The sequence below is a fragment of the Strix aluco genome, chromosome 1 (genome assembly GCF_031877795.1).
Source record: "Strix aluco isolate bStrAlu1 chromosome 1, bStrAlu1.hap1, whole genome shotgun sequence".
Taxonomy (NCBI): Eukaryota; Metazoa; Chordata; class Aves; order Strigiformes; family Strigidae; genus Strix; species Strix aluco.
Genome location: NC_133931.1, coordinates 41382808 through 41402164, shown reverse-complemented (window position 1 = coordinate 41402164; position 19357 = coordinate 41382808). Strand labels below are relative to the sequence as shown.

Genomic DNA, 19357 nt, shown 5'->3' with positions numbered 1-19357 from the left:
AAATTATTTCTTTCCATTTTTTCTTCTTCTCAAGTATTCATACAACTGTACTTTTCACCAAAAGAAAGAATACTTGACTCTCCCCCTCTTTGAAAGCGCACTTGACTTTTCTTTCCCCCTCTTTTCGTTTCCTTCCTCCCTTATTCTTTCTTTTGTCTACTACTAGTAACAAAAACCAAGAATGTGTGCTTTATAACCACTGTCTGATTATTTTCCAGTAAGGAAAATATTGCCTTTCCTCAAATCACTGATGTTCCTCCAAAAACATCCACCAAAGTAAAAGGCTGAGATAAAGGAGCAGTAGCTTAGCTGTCTGACTTTCAAAGACTGTTTCACCTTTGTAAATGTAATTTGCTGATGCAAATCACTCATTCCCTTCACTCCAAACATTTGCTATGCACAGTTTCACCAGTGGAGTCTGCATGCACCTGAAGAATGCCTCAAAAATTGTCTCCTAATAATGATTCTCCTTGTTCTTTTCTGCTGCAAGAGGATGGTGATTCCAGTGAGTAGCTACAGCCTGGAAAAGTCTTAGAAGGCAGAATACTGAACCACTTCTGACTGTTCATATTCTCCTACTTAGGTTATCAAAACTAAGGGAACAAATAGTGGACTTCCACAAGGGAATAAGAGATGTGGAATTATAGTAGTCATGCTTCAAAGTCTTCCTGAAAAACATTTTGTTACATTTCTTGGAATCACTTGATCACATCTACAGAAAGACAGGGACAAATCCAAGGCTTTGTGTCATCTTAAATGGAAAAAAAGTCTTAGGTGCAGCAATATGATGAATGCTACTTATATCTTTCAAAAGCCATAGTACTTTCTCTTGAAACATTTAATTGTGAATCAGATACATGCTTACAGTTGATCAAATCTACAAGTCCTAAAGTTAGGAAAATGTATGCTTAGGCAATTCCACATTTCCTCTGGTGCAAACCTGCTTTGGCCAATGTCTTTCAGTTTTAACAAGGGTCAAAAATAATATAATAAAAGAATGCAAAATTAATATTTGAAGCTTCACTGTGAAGTAAAGAAAGAGGATACTTAATATCATTTATCAAAGTAGGTAGAGAACAGCAAACTGAGACCTAACCACTGGAAGGTCACAGCCAATAACGTTTCTGCAAATAGAAATGGGTTGCAGAAGCATCAAATGCAAATTACTGTTTGCTGGAGAATTTTAATAGAGTTCTACGTCACATTATAAAATGTTTAATTGTAACCCCGTTTTAATAACACCATCTGATTAAATGAAAAGACGCCTTGCTGATCGCAATTACAATCTGTCAAACTGCATATTTATTTACAGTTTGGTTTCCTAAAACCATAAGATAAAAAAAGGAAACTCTATTCAGCTTGTCAGCAAACTATAATTATTGTGTATCCTTCTGTCAGTTTCTGCATAAAACTTTTGGTTCTAAAATGGATCTAATTATAACTACATCAACATTTTTATAAATGCTTGCTTTCCCTTCCTTCCCCCTCCTTCCCTCCTTCCTTCATCAGTGAATTCTTTGTTGCAAACTCAGGAGAAGAAACTTCTAAGTAACATTTGTTTCTCTATTTTATCTTTTCTATCCTAAGTTATTGTTAGAATACAGAAGACTCTATTCAATGTAAAAATTATTTATGGCAGTGCACCTTCCTAGCACTGCACTCAAGCAAAGCCACAGGATTAGGACTCCCTATTGGTTTTTTTCTGCTTTGGCATTAATGTCTTGAATATCAGCTGAGAAACTCTTTCCAAGTATATCATGTAGCTCATCTTCTACAAAGTCTATTTATTGTAATTTATAACCTTTCACAAGAAACAATTTGCCAGACAAACAAGAAATGAGTCCAAATGTCTGAACACTAGTGTATGTATCAACCAGTTATAGAAATTACATCTCAAAGAAAGGTCTATTAAATCATCCAGCCCATCTCCCAGCCAGTGCAGGATTTTCCCATACGTACATGTTCCAGTGCTTTAACACTACCTGGCAGACTATTCAGATGACATTATAGGGTTTTTTTTCCAACCTTCACCCATTGCTTATTTTTATCCCATTACTTGCAGTGACATTTCTTAAGTATCATAAACATCTATTCCTTCAGCCTAACTTTCTAAGTAATAGATGATGATAAATAAATATATTGAAAATATGCACATAAACAATTTCATAAAATAACACACTATAGCTGAACCTTCAAGAAGAGTTATTTTGCTCAGTGTAGGTTATGGGCTAATACAATCTGGATCATGATTACATGCTAATAAGATTTGGGAAAAGCTGATTATTTTTCTACTGTTTCTTAAATGGTCAAGTCAGCTGTGAACCAAAACAGTCTGAGTTAATATACATCCTCTTGATTATTTATTTCCTAGCTGTTCCATCAACATCTATTACCTATCATTCATTCTTAGATAAATATACATTTTATAAATATAAATATATACATACATAAGTACACATTAAAAATAAAAATAAATAAAAGACTACTGAGTAGATTAAATGGTCTGCATTAACCTCCACTGACTGCTGGGTTTTATGTATACAGGGAAGTAGGTGAATTTTTAAGGTTGAGGACCTGTACCCAGAGCTTGCCTGAGGAGTCTGTGCAGTTGCCATTAGAGGAATTCTCTAAAAAATAATTTAGACAAACATCTGTCAGAAATGACAAATGTATGGAGTATCCTGCTTACGGGGAGATGACCTTTTAAAGTCCTCCCTTGGACTAGATTAACAGAGGGACCTTAGGGTTCCTTCTGGACCAATTTCCGCAATTTGGTAAAGTAATACAACATTAAGGCTGTACTGAGCCAGGATCCAAGAGGTCAGGTTACTCATGTAACTTTTTCCTGTAGCGCAGGTTTGCTATACTGTCTTTAATTATATTATAATCAAAATAATAAAAATTGTTTCAAAACAGCACATTAAATGATATTTCTTGTCTTCAGTCTTGTTACAGCTTGCACTAGTTTTCCAAATGTTACAAAGGAAACCATTTCAGAATTATGACAGCAGAGTATGGATCATTATTGACAAACACTTCTGCTGACACACCCTTAATCTGATATAATTGGAAATCTAAATTTTCACAATTTATGAACAAATAAAAACATCTGCTATAGTGCTATCCTCTGTTTCTGTTGAAACTCTGGGAAAGCCCCTGCTATAGTTGGACAGGATCAACATTAGGCCAGAGTATTTCTGAAAATCCCACTGAGATTTTCAGCCAGTCACAGAGCTCCTAAAATGCAGTTCAGAGGCAGAGGCCACAAACAACAAAGTTAGTGCAACAATGCCAGCCACAATTAAAATTACATAGGCCAGGCCCTGGGCAAAAAACTTTCTTTTCATGTGTTTTCTCCTCCCTGCATTCACGAAAGCTGACGGCCAAGTGAGAAGAAACACATGTGCTGTGAAACTGGCCCTAACGCTTGGGAGTCTGGGGCAGTGGAGCATTGAACTCTGTCGTTAGACAGATACTTCACTTCTCCCTCGAGCTGACTGCATTTCAAGGGCAGGTGAAACAACCCTCACATCTTTTCCTTGGCTTTTAAATAAGGCTACTCTATCACTTCCAGGTGGCATGATAGTTTAAGGGTCTCTGCTATCATACGCAGTCACTGTAATAGCTTTATATTAGATGTGTAACACATGGCAGTCAATTCCTGCCTTTATCACATTTGAGGACTTCTGCTAGTTCTAATATTGAAAGTTGTCTCTCACCACACTGCTGCCCACTTTTGTGTTACTGATCATCAGACATGAAATCAACTCCTAGCAATACTTTAGTTATTATGGGTCCCGCAAAGTCGAGTCACCTTCTTCCTCTCCCTTAAAATCTGTCTCTTTCATCCTTTTTCAACTTGGGACTCATCTGGTTTTGTATATTGTGAATTACAATTTATTGTTTTTTTAATAAAGTAAATGTCTTTCTATTCTACAATGTAATACTCTGCAGATATGAGGGACTGATATTGCAAATACCTATTTGTACTGTTATTAGGACATTAACTTCTTAGCTAATTAGTGACTACAAAGCTCTTCAAGACACAAGAAAGGTGCTGCAGAAGAACAGAGTGCCACCAGCATTATTTTTCAAATGATGTGGTTTATTTTTTCTAGAAAATATAACTTTTGCAAGTTTTGCCGGTGGTTATTTTACACCATATACTTTCTGTCAGGCAACTTAAGCTGCACTTAATATCCAGATCAGCACTAAGCCTATTGCACTAAACACTTTTTATGCTACTTCATAAGAAAGGGGAGTGTAATAAAATTCATTAAACTGAGATCCCACACTTGAGTATTAGGGCATGTGTAGGAAACTGAAGCTTCGTTACTGAGATAATCTCTCAAATTCTTTATGTGTGAATGAAGGTAATCTTAAAGTGTATTAGAAGGAAGTCCCATGTCTGAATAAAAAAGTGTTGCATTCTCATCAAGGGCCTGATCCTGTAAATCCTCCACACACAGGGCTGTTTTGCTAAATGACCAGAACATCTAATTTAAAATGTTTTGTTTTTTTTTTTTTTTCTGTCTATATAACTTTTGTAAGGATGAAGTGAAGGCACCTGTAGCCCAATATCACCACTGTCAGGAAGTGGAATTTCAAAGACGGGATATGGAGTAGCCTCATCTTGTCTTCCACTAGGTATGCCATGCCTCACTTCAGCAACTAGGCTACTTCCCTTATTAAGTAAAATAGCAAAGGTACCTATTATTAAACTTACTAACTGTCAGGCACTGCAACCTCACTCATAACCCAGGGATTTGGAAAAAATTTCTACGATGCAGCCATGTGCAGTATGTTGATTGAATCTGTTGCATCTACTTCAATATTTGGCTCTCGTTTCAGTCTCTGTTTAATGTACAATATGGATCCACAATTTGGGGAGAAGGGGGATGTTGCAGATGCTACATCCTGTCTTTTACATTCCCTTTCCAGCAGAGGGCTTCAGTGATTAACATTGTGATACATACTTACATATGTATATATATGTATAGATGTTCATATATATGCATATATGTGTATTCATGTATATATGTATACGTATGTATGTACCCTGAGCACTGCAGTCTGCATCATCTCCAGGTCAAAGGAGGAACACAGAGTGCTATGTCACTACCTGTAACATCTCTTTTGCCTCTCTTCCTTCCCTGCAGGTTGATTGAAATAGGAATGTTGGGTACACACTGGTGATATGTAAGGTAAACTCTAATGCCTTTGTCCACCTGACTTCAGATGGAAAGGGTTCATTTTTGTGAGTTTTGTAACTGACAGATATACATGAGCATGCCTTAGAGGTGTTCCTCACTCCATAATGCTTCTTTGTTGGCACTACATACTTTTTTGTAAGTCCTTTTTTGTAATTGTATCCATCCATGATATGCACAGAAAATGAATTAAGAAGATTCATTTTCAAATCTTTATTGTTCAAATAACATGCCATAAATGCAGTTCAAAGGTGTGGGAGTGAGGCTACAGAGATCCTAAGTTGCATACGTGTGGCTGAAGTACTGCATTACACTAGCAGTGGAGGTTAAGGGTTTACACGCTGTCCCCAGGGAATCCCAACATGAGAAAGGGTATTTACATAGTGCCTCTCTACAGACTTTGGATAAATGAAGGGGGGGGGGGGGGGGGGGAACAGAGAAGCAGACATCAATCTAAAATTAATCTTTATGTTATTGAAAGGACTAGGGGAGGAGTAGATATCCTTACACTTTAAGCATTTCTTAATTGCCTTGAGAAAGAAGAAGAACAAGGGATAAAAATAAGAAATGGGTTATTTTTTACTGATGATTATTTCTTCAAATCTCAAAACACTACTGAGTAGATTTTTTTCTTCTCTTCCTGCTGCAGAAAGTCAGTGGAAAACTCAAACAATGATACTTAAATTTCTGTAAAACCATTGAAACAGATAAAAACCCTGTGAGACTAATTGGACTTTTTAAATTCCTTCAACCCAGAAAAATCAAGAAAGCCAAGAATGTGTTTTTTCTCCTTCAGCGAATAAAAAATTTTGCTAAATACCTATGAATCTACATAGGCAAGACTAGATGAAGAGAATTCACACTCTGTTCTAGCAGGTGACACTAGCATGAAGCTCTGGGTTGCTGGTGTCCCAGCCTTCAGCAGAGTCATGCAGCACATATGAACTTCCAGCATGAAAATGGCAGCTTGAGTTGAGACAGTGCATGCCATAGTGGGGATGGTTTTGTCCACACAAGGTATCTTTCTACTCCCTGACCAAGATGGCATGACATGATGAATGCAGTACAAATCCACGAAGGGTGTGCAGTCTTCTCAACTGTTTTCAAGTTTCAAGGAATGCAAATGTATGCATTTAAATAATGAAACAGGTGGAAGGAGAGGCTACTCCAACTGATGCACAAAATTCTCCCTTTCATCTGCACTGTGGGCTTCTCCTTCTTTTTAGTCTTCACAAAAGCATCTTCACAGTTTTCAAGAAAGACATTTCACTTCTATTCCATCTACAGGACTTAAGATCACTAAGATATTTTTTTGCCAAAGACTGAGCCTTCAGAAACATTTCATTATCTTGCTGTTCTCGACAACTACATGTGATTTTAAAAGCAGCAGATTAAAGTCAACAATCTCTGCTGCTGAAACCCCTGAATTTCTGACATTTTCTGAGAGTTATGTTTTCTCTATTTGCATACTCTATTATCTGTTTTGTTTGACACTTGCAGCTATGATGCTGCTTATGCATTAATCACTCCTGTGAGTACCTCACATGTGAGGTGTTGTATAATCTACCACCCGCAACTGAAGGCTTCCTCTCCGTGCCACATTCATCATGTCTTAGCCTCTGCCTATCTGGTTAAAGTCTAAGAAACAATAATTAATACTGCTACACATATTTTTTTCTTATTTTTTATGTAACAGATAAATCCCTATCAGACAATGGCTAACTGCTGTGAAAAAAGTTCACCAAAACATTGTCTACAGAAGGCTGTTTTCAAAAATAAAATATGCCACCTTGTTATTTCTTCTTGAAATTATACTGAAGTTGTTTTCCTACTGAATTTGTGAAATATGTGAGCCACATGGAGTCTCAACAACCACACTCAAATAAACAGTATTTCCCAACTGACAGTAAATCAACAGTTTCATTGGCAATTTAAAAAATGAGACCTGGAATTATTCTAAAAAGAGTTCTGGTCATTTGTGTACAAACATTTTCCTACAGTAATGAGCAAATATTTACTTGCTCTATCTTTAAGGTAAGTTCTTATTACTTACAGACAGAAAGTATAGTTTTACCAGACACTTTAAGACCATAAAAAAAGCTAATTTAATGAAAAACACTAGCCACAAATATTTTCACAGCAATTTTATTCCTAGCTGACCTCACGAAGGTAGGGTCCATCGATAGCCTGCACACACAGCATGCTTTCTTCCACTCTGCTGTTTTTCTCTTGGGAGGGAAAAACTGTAGAGGTACTACCAGCTCAGGTACTACCAGTGGTGTTGCCCCTACCATGTATGCATGGACTAATGTTCACTGCTGAGAGCCCCCGAGAGACAGTGTGACCCACGGGAAGGTTCTGGTACCCCTGCTATAGTGGGGGGTCATTAGACAAGTCCCAGATAGAGCACATCTTTTTGAGAGATGCCCCATCTTCATTTCAGTCCTCAGAGGACCAACCATCCCCCATAGTACATTATCTAAATGGTAAATCTCTGTCACTGTTAAAAATGCATGCTTTGTTTCCAGTCTGATTGTATACAGCCGTAATTTCTAGACATCGGATGTTTTAATGCTTTTTTATAGCATGGTGAAGAGCCTTCTACCAGCAGAAATACAGTATGCAGGTATTTATAAAACCTTGATCAAGCTACATCTTAATCAGCTCCTCTACATATCCTTTCTGTTGTCTTTCTGATGACAAAAGAATGGAGCAGACATCAGAAGTAAGGAAAGATAAACATGATGTCCCAGAGCCCTTGATGGAATAAATCACCATAATTCTACTGGAGACAATAAAGTTATGTCCACTGACATCAGCTGAAGATTTGGCTGTCTATCCTTATGGTTAGGCTGTTTGACAAAACATACACTAAGTATTGTAACATTTTGCCACACAAGGCCTATTTCAGTGAGAAAATCCAGCTTGTAAAATATGTGGGGTTTTTTTTAAAAAAAAAAAAAAAAAAGGAAAAGAAAGATATCCTTTAAGAATACAAAGTTACTTAATAAGAGAAAAAAAAAATACTTTAATACAAGATGTTCCATGACCTTAGCTTTATGATTTGGTGGTTCTGATGGCAATAACTCACTGCAATAAAATTTGGGGTAGCAGCAGGTCTGTGTAGCATAACAGTAAATTTTGATGTAAACTGAAGACCAGAGCCTGGTAATGAGGCACAAATGTGAAGTATTCACCAGAGAATAAAAGTATCTTCTACCACTGGCATGCAATACAAGCTAGAAAAAAGTATCCAAGCATGATTCAAATCTCAACACTTAGGTTAGAAGGGGTAAATCTTTTGTTTTGTTATGAAAGTTATTCATCTTCATCAGAAATAAAAAATTTCTGTTTGAGTCAGTAGTTTGCACTAACACTTAAAGGTGCAAAAAAACCCCCAACTGTATAGGTCAGCCTCAAGATGAGTCATGAATACTGAATTTAAACTAATATAAGTGAAACTGGTAAAACAAAATCTCTTAAATACATCCCAGCTACAACAGCAATCTCCTGTACTGGATTTATTAGCAACTGCAGTGTGAATAAGAAATACTAGCTTCATTCTACCTGAGATGAAAAATGAAAAAAAAAAGTATCCGTCCGCTTTCTTCCCTGTTATACAGTGCCACATTTTGTTTAAGATATTACTCTCTCATGGGCTGCATATCTAAAAAATATAATTCAATAAAAAGTATAATGTAATTGTTTGGGCTTTGATGAATTGGGGCATAATGTTAAATAATTACTCATTGCCGTTATTCTTCTGTCAAAGCATGCAAAAAAAAAAAAAAGCTTTTTATTGCTTTTTTTTATATAAGGACATGGGTCTTTGTGACATGCATTTTATTTTAAACTAATGCTTCTATTATTCCACATCTGAATAATTATAACTGACATCATCTACTCTTCTGTGTCCTAGAAGATCTTTAGCTCTAGTCCACTGTTACATACTTTATGAATTATATGAAATAAAATACCTCAAGATTTTGAAAATATTTATTTTAAAAACAGCAATGAAATTGTCTGTAATCACATTTTCTGCTCTGCTTTGAAAGCAGCATTATTCAATATGCCAGTGGTCTTTTCCATAAGAGCAACATATTAGAAATTCATGCTGCTCTAATACATCTGAATTCATTGATGTACTGCACTCCCTACAGACCTAAAGAAACATTTTGCTTCAGTTTCATATGTCCTGCACATTACCTACTGATGTGGTGGTTGTCAAAACAGTTGTACAGTGGCCTTTGAATTCAAAGTGTGCCTTGACTGTATACTAAAAATGACAATAAACCTAAGTATATACATTATGCTGGCTTTTGTTGCCAGCACAAGTAGAGCATTTGGGAAATAAATCCCCTGATTTTATTGCCTTTTAACATCTTTTCCACTTTAAACTTCAAACCCAGAAATTTGAAGCATTTCAGGAAACTAAAATCGTTTTTATTTCTTTCTTGTAAATTTTCTATAGTATACCATCATGAGCCACATTTTCAAAAAGTTCAGCACAAGATTATAAATTAAAGCGTTCCAAAAATAGTTTTTTTTTCCTCTATGTAAAAACAGCACTGTGATTTTTAACCCTGGTTTCTTAGGGAAAAAAGCAATTATCTATAGGATACACTAAAAATCTGAAATGTCTATAATTTTGCTGATAAAATGAACACACAGTAAAATTAATTTAATAGAACACATCCAAAAGCATTTTCACAGATTAACACACATTCTCATAGGGATGGTATATACATGCATTTGTTTACAAATGTTAGAAGGGTATTTCTTGCGGTGCTTGGAATATTTCAGGAAAATTCATGCAAACAGACAACCGCTGGCAGGTCAAGCCCCAACTGGAACTGAATCAAACCTACACAGGGCTACTTTCAGCTGTAGTAAATCAGGAAGGAATCCCTATATAGGATTCCTATAGGCATGTTGTTATATAGAAACAAACATGCCTACAGGACCATCAGTACATCTCCATTAAGCAGCTCTATCTATGTCTAATGAGATCCACTTAATAAGCAGGCATAGAAGTCATGTCCATTTTGAAAGAGGACTTTAGAGAGCTCCCACATGTGGCTGACCATGCTGGGGCTGGACTGTGTGTTCATACCATCATGTGTCACATGCTGAACAAATTCTGTAGACTTTTGACCCCCCAATATCCAGTTATAATGAGCGTCTAAAGAAATCTGTATGTGACAACGCTGTATAAACTAGTGTGCGTGTGCATGGGTGTATATGTCTGTACATCACCTAAGCAGAAAATAGAAATACACAAACATAGAAGCCGATATATGAACTGACAGCGGAATAATAATACAGAGAAATTTTAGTGATTTTAATTTTTAAAGTAGTGGGGGTGCAATAGGAAGCCAAATCAATCAAAGAAAACTTCAAAGAAGGCTAATTCCAAATGTAAGTATCAGACACAGTAAATGGCACAGGGAAATTTTCATCTCCCAGCATTGTAAAATTTTTCAGAAAGAATTCCCACAGTGTAAAAAATCTGTAAGAAGCTGATCCCTAACAAGAATTCACTGAGCTGGTAGTGGGCTCTTATTGTGTGTGTTTAAGCACTTCCACAGAGGAGAATTCTTACAGAGCTTGGGGCAAATCCTCCAATCCTCACTCAAAGGGATTTCATCTGCAGCTTGGAGGGAGTGGTGCACAGTGTGAAATCAGGACTTCTAATGGAGGCGTTTTGAAAGGGTTTTAAGAGGGATACATCCTCAATTTTCAATCTGTCCAAAATCACAGAAATCCTCATCTGAAAATACCTGGTTGTTGAGATGAAAGAAAAATGCTATACTCAGCGTAAAAACTATTTTCCTACTCTGTTTCTGAGCTCACTGTGTTTTCTTTCTCTCATTTGGTTAGCATTAATTAATGTTTTGTCTATAAAAACACCAACTGAAAACCACTCACTAGTTCTAACAGAGACAAAAAGGAAGGTATTACTGCTAAAATACCAACATGGGGTAAAAACTGGCTAAAAGGCAGGACGTTGAAAGTAAAAAAAAAAATAGACCAAATTCAATCAGAGGCACATTGCACTGCAGCTGAATTTGTCCCAATAAAAGTAAAATTTGCTGAAGATGTGAAATTAATTAGGGATAGAGAACAGCCAACAGATTCATTTCTAAGAATAATTTTTCTAAAAATACTCATTAGTGTCCTGAAAAATGAAGCAAGATACATGGTTTCCAAATACCTTAAGCAGTAGTTGATATATGAGAAATTATATGGCACCAAGGGTTTAGATAGATTGGAGAAACTTACACATTATTTTCTGTGTGAAACAATATAAAAGTGATTTAGGCTTGTTAAATGGATCAGAGTTTGATGAGATAGTAAAAAGGAAACTTTTTACTATGACTAAATGAGTAATAGCAAGAGAAGAGTCATGTTGAAGGAAAAATGTGAAAGGTTCTGGATTATAAAGAAGAGCTTCAAAGCTAAGTAAAGAATGCTAACTCTACAAAATCCTCTGTCTTTCTTCATTAGTTGAAAGCTAAAAGGACAATGGGGCCATTCTATTCACTGAATAAGTCACTAAATTCACTGAAGAATTAACTTAAATTATCTCCCTCAAGTTAATTTCTCTCAAGTTATCAAATTCAAATCAGAAGAACTATACTGCCAAACAGTGTTTGAACTGTACAAAATCATGGTCTTAACATCCTACCAGTTGTACTAACATGAGATGTAGCTTAATCCCCTTGATAGACAAGCCAGCTTGAGTTAAAACTACTGCTAGTTAAGAGGCCCTCTTGTGTGCAAAGGGCATGCAAGTTAGGGATAACAGTTGACTTAGCCCATGATGCTTCAAGGATCATGCTTTATTTATTGAATGAATCCTCAGAAATGGCTGTTAAAATTTAGCACATATTTTCTTGACGTCTGATTTTCATTTTTTCTGATCTTCACTAAGACTCAATAGCCAAATTGCCTAGTTATATTATTCAGCTTTTTTTGTATTTGCCCTTGATGCAATAATTCACTGTGATGATCTACAAACTCTCAAGGCCCTTTGTTCAGAGCTTGTTGCTAGAGGTTAATGTGGAACATGAGAGCTTAAAAGAATGCATAGTTTTGAGCCATAGCCATGGCTCAAAAGAGGTCACTTCAATGAAATACTTCTTGTCCTGACTAGAGTGCCAAGAGATTCTCTTACTTTTTCAAGTCCTTTCATAGCTCTGATTCTCAGAACCCCACACAAGATTTAGCTCACACTCTTTAATGCACACCATGATCTTTGTAGAAATGTAAGCAAAATTCAAAACATTTACATGAAGTATAGTTATATTTCTTTATGAAGATCTGCCTTTCCCCCCCTCCTCCCATTACTGAACATAACCCTGGGGTCAGATTCTGACCTCAAACACAAAGCGTGCAACATCCTAGTAAATCAACAATAACTAAGCAGCACGTAAGAAGCCAAGACTAGCCTCCCTGCAGTACAGATTGTTGGGCATCCTCAGACGGAATGCAGAGCTCCTCAAAATCAAGGCAGCTTTATTTTAATTAAGTTGCAATGAAGCCCTGTGACAAGGCAGATTTTTGTTGTAAACTAACGGTTTTCTGGCCACCACGGCCCCTGGCTCTGGGGCGGTTAGTCTGAGGGGCTGATGCGGAGCTGAGCCTAGATCCCCTCAGCCCCCAAACATCCATATGCTGCCTCAGCTCCCAGGCCCCCAGGACTGATTTATTTTTTTTAGGTAATGTGATGGGGAGTTAGCAAGCTGGAAGCCTAAACAGCTTCAGTCCCTAAGTGCAGAGTCTCCCAGCTGGGACACAGGGCCTTAAGCCTCTGATCCTTCTGTGAGAAGCCCAGACCCTTGGATCTCTAGGAACATGTCTAGATCTCTGTCCGGATCTGCAGTTCCTGAGCAGCCCATCTAGCAGAGTGCCTGAAGTCCAGTGAGCCCCACACAGTGCCAAGCCCCATCCTCCTTCACAGGATTTTTAACTGTTTGGCTTAGAATTGTACATCGACCTGAAATAATCTTGTCTGAAGCTGCTGTGCAAGAAGTATACTAATTATCTGTAGAGCCCACTTGAAAATGTAACATGTAAAGTAGCTCTGCAGTTGTTGTAAGCAATTTAACATTCAAAGAAGTGATTTATAATATCAGGCTTCCCAAGATTACAACCATAATGACTATCTGACAGACTTTATAAGCAAATCGTCCAGTCATTTCAATTGGATTCTGGCTGGCTAAGTACTGGGAACTGTAAAAAGGCTATAAGATTTGGCCTAGAATCAGAAATAACATTTGCTGTTTTCCAAACGTGTGGTAAACAAGAAAGGAGATATTAAATTTTTGTACATCTCTCAGCACATGCAAATGAGAGTGTAAAGAGCCTCCTCAGACAAACACAGAACAACGGCCATCTGGATTGAAATGCTGCTGCAGCGGAAGTCAAAGCCTTGAGCCTCCTTTTGTCATTATCTACATCCGTGTAAAGCTGGAGTAATTCTACTCAAAGGCAGCAGGTAACATCCTGGCTTGAGGAACTCGGCTGTAAAACCCCCACCGCCTCCAGTGGGGGGAGGATTTGACATAGGGAGTGTAATGTAAAACCCAGTGTCAGGTCAGCTTGCTCCATGACTTGAGCTGTGCAGGAGCTGGCCCCTTGGATTTCAAACAGGTCTGTATTTCCACAGTTTCACAACTTAAAGCAGAACAGAAGGGAAAAACTAAAAATGCTTACCACAGAGAGGGAATTGGAAAGCAGTGTCCCATCTTGGCCAAGCATGTTGGAAACTGTAATTTCAGGTAGATCCATGTTTTGTGGATGGAATGGAAGGAGGCCATTGTGGTTCATGGGATGACACAGAGAGTGGTACCCAGATTCTATCTCATTCAAGTGCACCAGGGAGTGGTCAGGCAATGACGGCGGAGTTATAGGAGGTATGTTAAAATCTTCACTTTCAAGACTTGGGCCAGGAAAAGACTGGGGGAAAAAAAACAAATGGAAAGTTCTATGAAAATTGTGTGAATACTGGTCAAGAATAATAATAAAAATCACACAAAACAAACAAGAAGAGCCCAACTCACATACTTCTAAGCAGGAGCTTCAATTTAACAAAGAGAATATTTTAAACACCTATATATTATAACAGTGGAGTTTCACCATTACGTATGGAAGAAAAATTGCCTCTAAGGCATAAGAATCTCTGATACTTTCACACCTTCCATTAGAAAGAGATTTTTTTTTTAAAGAAGATAAATTCAAACAGATTTCAAGGGTCCTACTAAAATTTTCCACGAGTGTTCATCTAGCTGAATACCTTTTTCATGGGAATTGTGGAAAAGGAAATGCAATTTATAAAATTAACATTGGCTCAAATGGTTCATAAGACTCCCTGCTACTCAGATCAAGAATTATAGTGAAGAAGAAAGGTACCGCTTTTAGGCTTATAGAAGAACCATGCATTTGTTCTGCCACAAAGAAACACAAATAAATAGAGAAATAGTACATACTTTGTATGAATATACTTTGTGTTTATAAAAATACATTTATGGTGACTCAAAACCACTGATTTTTCCTTTCTTAATCTATCAACTCAATGATACGTACATTTTGTCAGTCACCTAAATGAGTTACCCCACAAAACAACTGTTTAATTTTTTGTTGTCCACTGCCATTAAGTCATTCAACTCAAACTAATCCAAGGAAAAGCCACAGGCAAAGTCAGAGTAATGCACCAACGTGAATAATTGCTATTATTTATGTACATTCTTCATACAGCAGGTAGGCTCATTTGAGGGACAGGGGTGGGTATGCTTATATTTCTTAACGGAAAAAGGTGAGCAGGGTTAGATACATGATCCAAATCAAGAGCTAGAGGGATCAGTTGCAGTGGTTTAGTCTGAAAGCCTGTTCTGCTTTTCTGAGAGCAGCCACAGTTCTCATCCCCTTTGCACATCCCACGCCCACAGTCACAAGGTTTATAGCAGAGACTACTTCCACCCTTTCTGCCCCTCTGCAGCAACACAGCCCTGCTCCAAGTGCTGTTTTTGTTAATTCTGGAAATGCAAGGATTTAAATACGTTCTGCTCTTGCGAAGTATCTTCAGGAAAGATGAAAATGAGGGCACAATTTGAAAGCTATTAAATGAAAATATTTTCCCCGCTATGAGTTTGCAAATGGAGGACAGTATGGTGTATGAATTCATGCAGAAGGACAGAGAAGAATCGATGCCCAATTATAAACAAAGGGGATCTTCATTAGTCATCATAGTAATATTGTCCTCCCAATGCCTGAGGTTACACTCCTGTGTACAAGCATGGATATAAAAACTTAAATCAGACCAACAACGAACAGTGTTACATGTTTTCAATGAACTGTTGAACACAGAAGAACCTACTCACATATTGTGATGGTTTTGGTCATTTTTCTTGTTTCCCAACAAGGTTTACACCTCTGTTACCAAATGTCTTTGTATGAAAAATAGAACAGGAAGGCTAGACTGCAAAGGCCAAAGTAAATTCCCAAAGAATGAAAACAACAGAACAGACAGAGGAAAAGGTTGGGCGCCATCCTTATGTGTGAGGACTTCGTGTCTGCCCATGCTTTCCAGATGTGTTTCTCACCTCTGGTACAGGAGTTTGCTCTCCTGTTGTCCCTGCCCTCGCCTTAATGGGAGGTTGGTGTGAGTGTACTGCCATTTGTAAGTCTTATTTGCCCCTGCTTTTAGAAGCCATGATGCAGCCATCAGTGCACATATCTCCAAGGGAGGAAATACAGTAAAAATAGACCCTCACTAAGTGGGGAGGAGACTTACGCATGGCACAGAGAACATGTCATATTTACTTGACCATCAATGTATAAACTGTGTGAAACCAAATAAAAGTATTGTGGACACTGTATACACTAAATATTTGCTAATTACTATTATATTAAATTGATGATGAAAAGAAAGGTGTCTAAAGTGAACTTAAGGTCTAATACCACAACAACAAAGCAGTGAGGAACAGAAATGAAGGAAGGGACAACACCCATAATGCTCTTCTGGACCAGCACTATCCCACACAGGTACACTTAGATTTGGTTACTGTAATCCTGGTGAGTTTAGATCCATGTAACCTACAGCTACCAGGAGGGATTAATGCGCTGTGAAAAGAGGACATTTTGTATTCAACACTGTCTTTTCTATTGTCCCAAAAGACTGATGGCCTCAAAAGAGTTTTCTCTCCCTTGAGTTTGTAGGTACAAAGAAGTGTTAACATCTGTTTTCTCTCTCTCTCACTATCTTACAGTGAAAATACCTTGTGCTGCATCTTTGCTGAACAAAGATGTCTCAACACCTTCTAGGAGGAAGAGAGATCTGCCTTCCAACTTCCCTTAAGGAAGACTAAGAGTCTAGAGTATTCTCTCACCACTTTTTTAACAAGAAGAGACTTCAACTTACATTCACCACTAAAAGCAAATATTCCTTAAACAAATATTGATAGGCTGGGTGTGCCTACACCATTAATATTGGAGGCATTCAGTAAATCTGTTTATTTGGACATCCTTTTTGCATACCATATGTGGACAGTCCAGGTTTTACTTTAGTTAGACTTTGATTTGCTGTGTTTCAAATGGGTCTTTAATTAGTAACACTTCAAAAATGGTGGAAGCAATTGAACTGCCATTAGGACACTAGCTTCACTTATTAAAAAAGAAATAGAACACTAGTGGCATAAAACTCCACAACCCAAGTTGTGTCATGTGTAACTATATAATAATGTTGTATATATTATATGGGCTAAGCATTTTAAATAAATGGTTGCTCTCTGATTATTTAAAAAAAACCCACAACACCACCATGGTTATTGCTTGCGAACCAGTTAGAGTGTACTTGGTCCCACATCACCTACCCATATCACTGTCCACCACACTTAAATAAACTTCTTAAAGTAGTAGGAATAGTGTAGCAAAGGCAATAACAACACACCAAAACAACATATAATTCAAGCACTAGTACTTCCTATAATGTTTTTTCTTTTCCTTTTTTTTTTTAAGACATAAACTATTTTACTTCTTCAGTAAAGCTAGGCAGAATCCAAGCCTTATGCTAATATTATGGGCAGGTATTTGAAAGCATCTGCAGAGCACCCTATTCACCTAACATTTTCAACCAATTTGGTATTTACATACTTAGTACGTGTGTGTATATAACACATACAGACATAACTTCCTCAGGGAAGCTACTTCAACAGTGACAGTACTCCAGTTTGTCTCATCCAGGGGCATGGTTCAGATGCTTGTGATGACTTAGCACACTGGCACATCAGAAACCAGAAGTCCTATATGCATTTGCAGCAAACCCAACATATACCAGAAACAAGGCTGTTGCAACTGTACGTGGAGGGAAGGAGTGAGAAACAGGAGATATGCTTGTCCTGCCAATAGCAGCTACAAAGCTTCAAACACCCACCCCTACTTTCCTGCCACCTCTCCCCTTGCCATTGGGAAGGCCTTCTTGAGGAACCATGTGGAGTCCCCTTGATGCAACTGATCCAGTGCTGGCAATGGAATGTCTCCTGGAACGTTGTATTGTTACCTTCCCCAAAAAGACATTTGAGTGAACTGCAGCACAGGCCAGAACCAAGGTTTTCCCTGAAGCAAGAACTCCCACTCCCAGGCCAGTCATCATCCTGTCTCAACTCATGGGCTTTCTTAGAGCATCTCTTCTTCCAACCCAAGCCATTTATCTGGAATTACTAATGAAGGTAGTTATCTACCATCAAAAGCATTAGGGAAGGCTACATGCCCTGTATTCCATTACAATTCATAAGTACAGCTCATATCTATTAATAATAAATGGTGGCCTGTAACTTCAGGTCTGTTAGGTTTTTCCTGGGGGTGGCGAGAAAGGTTAGGGTCTCCCCCTGCCAAGGGTTTTTTCCTTCATAGTTGGCTTTACCATCAGCAGGACTTTCTCTATTCAGAAAGACACAGAATAGCTCCTTTTCATTCTACTGGTCACAGAAATACTAGCACGCTCGCCTTTTCACTTTTGAATCAAAAAAGAGTAGCAGTAAATGCTTTATTTACTGTACCACAGAGCTGCTAGGAACTTTGCCAGTGGTTTCGCTTTCATCTCATGACTGTGGGAGTGGATGAGGTGTTTATCAGCTCTTCAGTTCAGGGGAACTTCCTGGACCTTTATTACATTCCACAGAGAAAGCCCTCTGCAAAGTAACACCATTAAACCCACTGTATAGCACTGAACAGATACAGGCTTTAATTTTACTTTATTGTAAAGAGGATTTTCATTACACCTGTATTTATTATAAACAGATTTCAGTATATTTCAGACAGGAGTTACACAGTGGGAACCTCAGGACTGAGCATCCTTAAATCTGGGCTATTTACGAAACTATGAAAAAGCTTTTTGAATCAAAGATGTCTTCCCAAATCTAAAGGACAATATTCTATGTTTGTGGTTAAATATTTGTGACATTGCTGCCTCAAATGATGGAAACTTAATAAAGCAGATGATCTTTGAGATGCCCATTCTGAGATCAAGAGACCTCATTATCTATGCCACCTTAGCCTATAATTTTATGACAAAAGCTTGCCAGTATAAAATGATATAAACACTAACTCTGATTCACTGTCCAACCCAAGTCCAAGCTTTTGTTCCTGAACAATGACCTCATTGGTCCCTTTCAATTTATCTTTTATGCCACTGAGCCTGGCCAAATCCAGCAACAAGCTATGGAAAGGGAGAAAAAATGGGGGTGGAGGGTGGGTGCATGTCAAAGGTCAGTTCTTTACTTTAGCAACACATAACTCAAATTAGGGCTAAGTATCCTGCTGTGCTAATAAGACACACACACACACACAAAATCTAGTATTTATTTTTGAGGAACCCAGATACTCATTGTTACCAGAAAAATAAGATAAATGCTTGCACAACCTTCTGCATAAGAACTGAGGAAAAGGGAGTAAGGAGAAAGAAGTAAATAAAAATAAAGTCCCTTTGCTTAAGTAGTCTACAGTGATGCCTGCATATTGGCCAGCAAAACTTAAATTTCAAAATGATTTTGATAGAACTTTAAAAAGTAATCAGAGGAGGGAAACCAAAGGAGATACCTCAAACAGACTTACCACAAGAGGCAGCAAGCATTCAAACATCCAATATA

General features: G+C 37.7%; 1 protein-coding gene across 1 annotated transcript in view; it reads right to left on the bottom strand.

Annotated features, from left to right (window-relative positions):
• The window catches only part of TOX (thymocyte selection associated high mobility group box), a 225791-nt gene that overhangs the window by 77707 nt on the left and 128727 nt on the right, over positions 1-19357 (bottom strand). The window contains exon 3 of the mRNA XM_074818637.1: positions 13929-14171. Coding sequence (XP_074674738.1) covers positions 13929-14171 — 243 coding nt within the window. The remainder of the gene's footprint in view (positions 1-13928; positions 14172-19357) is intronic.